This window comes from Acyrthosiphon pisum, chromosome X, assembly GCF_005508785.2.
Source record: "Acyrthosiphon pisum isolate AL4f chromosome X, pea_aphid_22Mar2018_4r6ur, whole genome shotgun sequence".
Taxonomy (NCBI): Eukaryota; Metazoa; Arthropoda; class Insecta; order Hemiptera; family Aphididae; genus Acyrthosiphon; species Acyrthosiphon pisum.
In genome coordinates this window covers 32,738,383-32,745,711 of record NC_042493.1, presented here as the reverse complement: position 1 = coordinate 32,745,711, position 7,329 = coordinate 32,738,383, and the positions used below count along the sequence as shown (strand labels likewise).

The following is a 7,329-nucleotide window of genomic DNA, read 5'->3' as shown; positions in this document are numbered from 1 at the left end:
TTGTATTATTAACAGATACAAACTAGTTGAATTAATTTGAAAATATAGTTAGGCCAACAATTTCTAACATTGTAAAAGTAACATTTTAATAAATTGGTATAAATACTTTGTAAAAATATGTTAACTATAATTGTTGGCTGCTCCAACCATGAAATATTGTTAAGCCAACTATTTATAAAATTGTAAAAGTAACAATTTAATTGGTTATTAGCTAACTAGCTGTTTAGTTTTTTCCGGGTCGGCTGTCGATTTTTTGTCAACTTTGACCACCTTTTTTCTCAGTATGTAGTTAGGTTTTTCCAGCATATCCATGGTCCTATGCATCCTGTACGACTTCGGAAGCTGATCTTCATTGTACAGCTGGTCACTAAAATATATTCTCCTCAGCCGGCAGTTGGCGTGCACTTTAACGCAGACTGTCTCCACGTAGGTCGTACTAAAGCTGGTGATTGTGAACTTGGCCAAGTTCATTTGCAGTTGGTTCCAACCCATGTCCATAGAAACCGGCATCGTGACCATGAACGTGCTCAACTTTTTTTTCACATGGTAACTGCTCATACGTAAACGCCGGCGAATGTTTTCGCTGTCCAAAATCTGTTTACGCATACATTTGAGGGCGATGAAGACGTGTTAGAAGATACAGAGAACTCGGTAAATTTCCATCAGTGGAAATATTATATTTCTAAGTTGAGTATAATAGCTATTATATATTAGAGCCTAGAGGCAAAGTGTACCTAACGTTGAGGTTTATATACAAATAAAATACTCGACCGATTTTGTCAAAAAACGATTGAGAATATTTCAACAGATGTATAACGGAAACAGTAGATGGATAGATTATATTAGACAGTCAGCTAATACAGATATTATCAGTCGGGTTATATCTAAATGGCCCATATGCAAATCCGGAGTTTTTGACGAATAATTGGCATCCAATTTTGCCCACATAATATTTGGGCCCTCGGACGGTTTGTAAGAGCATTAAGGGTCCCGGTGCCAGTTTTTCAAATTGTCCACAACTCTATAAAATTTGAAAATTAAATTTTATATTTTAGTTGCTACCTCAATTATAAGACTTTTCCACTAATCTACTACCCGAAACTATTTAGGGGTGGTTGATAGGGTGTATTTTATCGAAAAAAATTACTTTACGGGAATAACTCTCAAGCTTTATAGAATTGTCGGATTTTGATGAGTATTTTTTTATCTGAAAGAAGAAGACTTCCTACAGCCCGCATCGATCTCTGATTTTGTATTTTATTTTAAATAATAGTATAAAATAATTTATAAAAAAAGCTAAAAATTGTCTTTTTTTTAAAGACTTATAATTAAGTTTGAGATGAAAATATCGAAAAAAGGAGTTCGATGCGGGCTGTAAAATATTCTCCTCTATTAATAAAAAAAAAAAATTATCAAATTTGGTTAACTCTACAGGGCAGGATCATTATTCCCGTAAACCGTGTTTTTGAGGTCAAAATCACATTGGCACCGGGCGCCTTAATGCTTATAATTATAATAGAAGCCACGGGAAACAGCTATTATTATGTATAAAAAGCAAAGTATATTGTAGAAAGGTATAGAATCAAAAAATACTTGACGATTTTGACGATTAAAGGAATATTTAAAAATGACGTACCTACATTCGAAGGTTAGGTTAGTAGTATGTGTAACGGATGATATCCCTTTAATCACAACGTATATTAAATATTCAACATATTTGCCATTTGGTTAATTGAAGAGTATAGTAAACAATATTAGATAAGTTATTCTATGGGGAATGGGAGAGCAAACGCAATAGAAAGGCTGCAATAATATAGGAAGTGCAAGTCAACTTGAACAAATTATGAAAGGGGTATGATACGAGACAATAATTTATTGTCAAATAGGTACATTTCCAGGAAAAGGGAGACGGTCAGCCGAGCGCTCAAATTGCCTCAGACGTAGTATTTTAAAACGCAGTACGAATTTACATTTTTAACTTTACATATAAAAAACCACATCATATAATATATAAATCACATATTATATATTATATGATGACAGAATATGGGTAGTATGTAACATATATAGTATATACATATACGACACAAAGATTATAAGCAAGTACATAGTATCTAATAAATAATTGGCATTTCATGTATATTGAAATATATGGAAACGGCGATAAGTCTGGCCAAGAGCTCTTGACCCGACTAGTCGTGCAGGATACAGATATTGGCTTTATGAATTTCCGTATGCGCAGAAGATAAGTCGATGGATCAGGGGGAAGGTAGAAGAGTATGAAGCCTTATAAAACCAGACCTGAAACGACCTGTTTTCATACGTGATTTCCCATTGCACATGCGAGCATCTTCATCCACATCACTCAGTGTAACAATTTGTCATTTTGGACTTTTGGATTTTTGCTGAATTAAAATTTTAAAATAAACATTTTAACATTCAACGAGTTTACATCTTATTCAACCATTCTAAGAAAATCCTCATCTCAACGGTCTTGCTATCTGCAACCGGCAAGCTACGCAATTAACCTAATTGCTAGTTTACCACATATATCTGTATGGCCCGGCGTTGACTGGGGATAATTGGAAAAATGAAACCGAGATGGGTAATTAAATTGTGGTTGATAGTAATAACTAATAAATAACTTGTTTTACTTACATGAACCAATATATTGCAACATAAATAAACAAATATGTTTTTCAGATTTCAATATTATTATTAGTACAGTGCCAATTGCCACCACGGGCACACGCACGTGCTAATCGCGTTCCATTATCGCAAACTTCGAAGCTTAATTGCACACAACATGTTTCGAATTATTACGTTACCTACTTACATACGCAATACCGTGCATCGGGCTGCCAAACATGACGCCGCCTCGATCACCTTATACAAACCGGAGTATCCGAATTGGTTCTGAAACTCCGAATTGGTTCCCGGGTTGTTTCAAAAGGTATATCCGAATTGGTTCCCGGGTTATTTCAAAAGGTATATCCGAATTGGTTCCCGGGTTGGCTTAATAAATAATTTATAACAAACATTTTTTAAAAGTTCAAATCTTAATTTAAAAATATAAAATAAATATTATAAATACAGGTACCTATATCGTTTTTTTTTTTTTAATTCATGCATTTTTTTTATAATTATTAAAACTTATAGCAAACATTTTTTAAAAATTCAAATCTTAATTTAAAAATATAAAATAAATATTATAAATACAGGTATATCGTTTTTTTTTTAATTCATGAATTTTTTTTATAATTATTATTTTCTCTTATTGAGGCAAAAACTTATAGCAAACATTTTTTAAAAATTTAAATCTACTGATTTCGTTATTTTTATATTTGTCCATTTCTGTTTTTATGAATATTTCCTTATTTTTAGACTTCAGGTTATGTAGTTTGTTCGAACTTCGCAATTTTATATAAGTTTCAATTTGAACTTCTTTTAGTACATCCATAAATTGAAATATGTTCGGATGTGCGGAATAAAAGCAACTATTGAATTTGTTGTGAAATGATTTACAGCAATTAGTCGTTCGTTCTATACTACTGGTATATTCAGCCCACACTATCTGTTCATATTATGTACTTATAATGATGGGAAATATATGTTATAATAATATTAAATATTTTATTTATATTATATTGTATTTTGCTTTTTCGTAAGTCTGTATCGGGAACCAATTCGGACGTGTGCCGCCTACCTAGAATATCGGGAACCAATTCGGATGTGTGTTGCCTGGAATGTCGGGAACCAATTCGGATGTCAATTTTCAGGTATGGGAACCAATTCAGATGCAGCCATACAAACAAATCAAAACGGCATTTGTCCTGCACATATCAACAAGATGAGAAGAAAATCAAGTAATTTATTTCTCCAAATCGCTACGTGGCACTGGCCAATGCAAGCAGCGAGACTGAAACCGAGGTATTACTGCCTAATAATAACATGGTGGGTTGTGATCAACTACCCCAAACTGAAGTCGCACCTAACCTTACTCGAATCCCGATGATCTACGTAATAATAACGTCTCAAACTTCTCATTATTCAATAAGAAGTTAATATCACTCACAGGTACTAACTATTTAGAATGTTTCACTTAAATACACTGTACACAACATCATTTCTGGCCCAAAAACCGCATAAGCGGCGCATAACCTACAATATTATAATCGATTATTTAAGCGACACCGATGCAGAATTGCACTACTTTTAAACACACTGCAAACGGTAATACAAGGTAGTAATTAGAAATTTTCATTACTCTACACTCCTAACCGATATTTCAGACGCACTGGCCGAACTAAGACACTAGTATGGTTTATATCAAAAAAATCATCACCCTTTACCACTGTTCCACGTCGAACTGGCTCTTAAATTAATTTAAGTTTAGAGAATGTCCCTTTTACACTTGTTACAGTAATTGGTAATGTAAAGCACAAATAAAATGTCATTAACGATTCAGAAAAACTACCAAATAGTACACTCAACGGAATTTTTTTAAATTAGTAAATTATTTAAAAAAATTCAACATTATTACGAGGCCTATTAACGATGAGTCTCCCTGAACACCCCACCTCTACTCACAATATCATGTAGCTCCACCCCTGAGAATCAATTACAAAATCAAAATAATTGTTTGAAGATAAACATAAAAACAAATGATTTAACTTATTTATAGAGTAATTTTTATTTTATTTTTGAAGCAATTACAAATTTATAAAAATATACACTAGGTTTTGATAAGAGCTTTAAAATTATTTTATACGTGAAAGATAAACTGTTTAAAATTTAAATGCAACGGAATGGTATAGAAAACTGGTAAAAACTAAAAAAAACAATTAGTAGCTTTATAAATGGTGAATATGAAGTGGAAGAAGAAGAATATGTTAATAATACTTCAGCTCTAAGACAAATAGTGTCATCTAAATATGCTCTAACAACATCATGTGATGTGGAAAGAAGTTTTAGTCAATATAAATCTATTCTTCATTCCTATCGCCTGTTGTGTGTTTCATAATTTGAAATAGCATTTCATTACAGAATGTAATATTCAGTGTAATAATAACTAATTATGATTAATATCTATATATATAAAAATGGAGACAAAAATGTATAACAATTCATCAATCGAGAACGGCTGGTCCGATTTGGCTCAATTTTTTTTTAAGATGTTCGTAACTGCCAGGAGAAGGTTTTTACGAAATTAAATTTTAGGAAAATCCACCGGAAAGGTAGAAAATCTTAAATCTGTATGTCAAAAACACAATAGTGGCGCAACAGTGCATTATATTATATTGGTTGCTATTGGTTAATCAGGCATGTTTGTTGATTTCATACAATATAAAAATGAATCGCAGAATGTGTTGCTAAGCGCAATAATTCTACTGTACGTGTGTTGTGACTGAGCTCCTCCTAAATGGTTAGACCGATTTGAATGAATTTTTTTGTATGCGTTTGCGTTTATTCATCTGATTTTAGTACGCTTAGGTTAAGTTGGGATTTTGTATTAATTGATTATATCAATCCACCATAAGTAGAATACGACAAACTTGGTATAACTTTGATACTTTAGAGTTAAATCATACACTAACGTACATACAGCACGGGATCAACGATCTACCGCAAGTAGATTGCCTACCTGATAATGTACTGCTGCGAATCAGAATTTTTATTCCGGGCAACGGAAAAGTTAAGATTAATTTTGAAACCATACACCGAATATTAAATAACGAATTGAACAAAGTTTGAGTCACATATAGTTGGTACACTTAATGGGCAACGAAGTGCACGGGTTCAGCTAGTAATTCTATATAAATAATAATTAATTACTAATTTAGTTTCCTGAATTGTATGTAAAATATATTTAATGTTATGAAGAAATAAAAAAAAAAAAATAAGTGTTCATATTTTTTGCATATTTTCGTTAACGCAATAAGCATATTTTACAATTTTTTAATACATAAAAATCCTAGTCCTACTAATAAATATGTACGTACTGTGATCTCGAATGTAAAAAATTGACCGAGGTTTTTCACTATTAATGTCACGAACGGTAGCCGAATACCCATCGAATCTTTAGGATTCACCGGACAGGTTATACAACAGGCGTTCACGTTTTTTGATTGGATCTGGAGCACATTGGACTTCATCTGATCATCTTGAACTAGTTTCATTTCTCCTCCTTTGCACTGATATACCAGAAGCAACAACCATGTACAATATACCATAAAGGTGACTAGGTTATGTTTTTTATAAGCATTTTACTTATTCAGCTTACATCACTATTTTTAAAACAAATATGGAAACATATTTCGGTGTTTGCCGTTATAAATTAAAAACAATATTATTGTACCTATACGTATAAGAACGATGTTCATCTGTTAATAAAATGTGATTCGAACCTGAAGTATACGACTGTACGAGTAGGACAGAATTGTTCCTAAATATTAAGTATAGCGTGGAAATGTTCACAAATTACAATGCACAAGTTAAATAATTTGTTATAGTTAATATTGGATAGGTGATAAATTGATTTTATTCTAAATATCCTATATTTTGTTTCACAATACACGTGACTCGTAAAATATGTTTTTTTTAAATAATAATTTTAGCTATTGTGCTTTACTTAGTGAACGACTAATATATTATAAAATGCTGTACAGTTTTAACGGACTGAACACTAACCTGAGCGGCCCAATTCTCTAGCGGATGGCTGCCGACGCTAAAGAATGCGGTGAATAATTTTCCTTCAAATCTTGACTGAAACATTATTCCAGCACAGGTACAATCACAGATTCTTATGTGATTATTGAATCTCAAATCTCAATTCTGGGGCACTTAAACGAAGAATAACATCTATAAACATAAATAAAAGATAAAACACATTGTTATTGCGCTCGTTGCTATAATACACACGGAGACATTTAATAAGTAAACAATAGAAAATATCTGAGCGCAAGGCAGTGCGCCAGGCCAAATTCCAGCAATGCCAGTTAGGACACCTTGGTGTTAATATTATAAAAAAAAGCAACTCATGGAAGAGCAAACTGCTTTATTAGAAAACATAAATTTAACTATTATTCCATATTATATGGGTATCGTAAATCGTAATAATAATACATAAACATTCAAAATGATTAATTTTGAATCGAAATCTAAAGACGTGTGTCAAATGTCAATATTTAGAATTATAAATTATATTCATTTCAATAATTGTACTTATATAATACCTAATGATTATTTTTTATGTAACATATATACATAACACAAAAATAGTTTTAAAAGATTAACAATTGAACATTGACTGATCTTTAAGTTTCACAT

The 7,329-nt window shown here is 31.9% G+C and overlaps 1 protein-coding gene across 1 annotated transcript; it reads right to left on the bottom strand.

Moving 5' to 3' along the window:
* Positions 1-115: 115 nt before the first annotated feature.
* On the bottom strand, positions 116-6,316 carry LOC100169583 (cilia- and flagella-associated protein 20-like). Its single transcript, XM_029485609.1, has 2 exons — positions 6,003-6,316; positions 116-594 (listed from the first exon to the last, which is right to left on the bottom strand). Exons 1-2 carry the CDS (start codon positions 6,231-6,233, stop codon positions 208-210), a joined length of 618 nt encoding a protein of 205 aa, XP_029341469.1. The 5' UTR covers positions 6,234-6,316; the 3' UTR covers positions 116-207.
* Between the last annotated feature and the right edge of the window lie 1,013 nt (positions 6,317-7,329).

What these genes read in the sequence shown, in the direction of transcription:
- LOC100169583 (XM_029485609.1), bottom strand. Translation starts at nt 6,233, where the DNA reads ATGGTATATTGTACATGGTTGTTGCTTCTGGTATATCAGTGCAAAGGA. An exon ending in TTTTTACATTCGAGATCACA is followed by an intron (nt 595 to 6,002) that starts GTACGTACATAT and finishes ATGCGTAAACAG; the next exon opens with ATTTTGGACAGCGAAAACAT.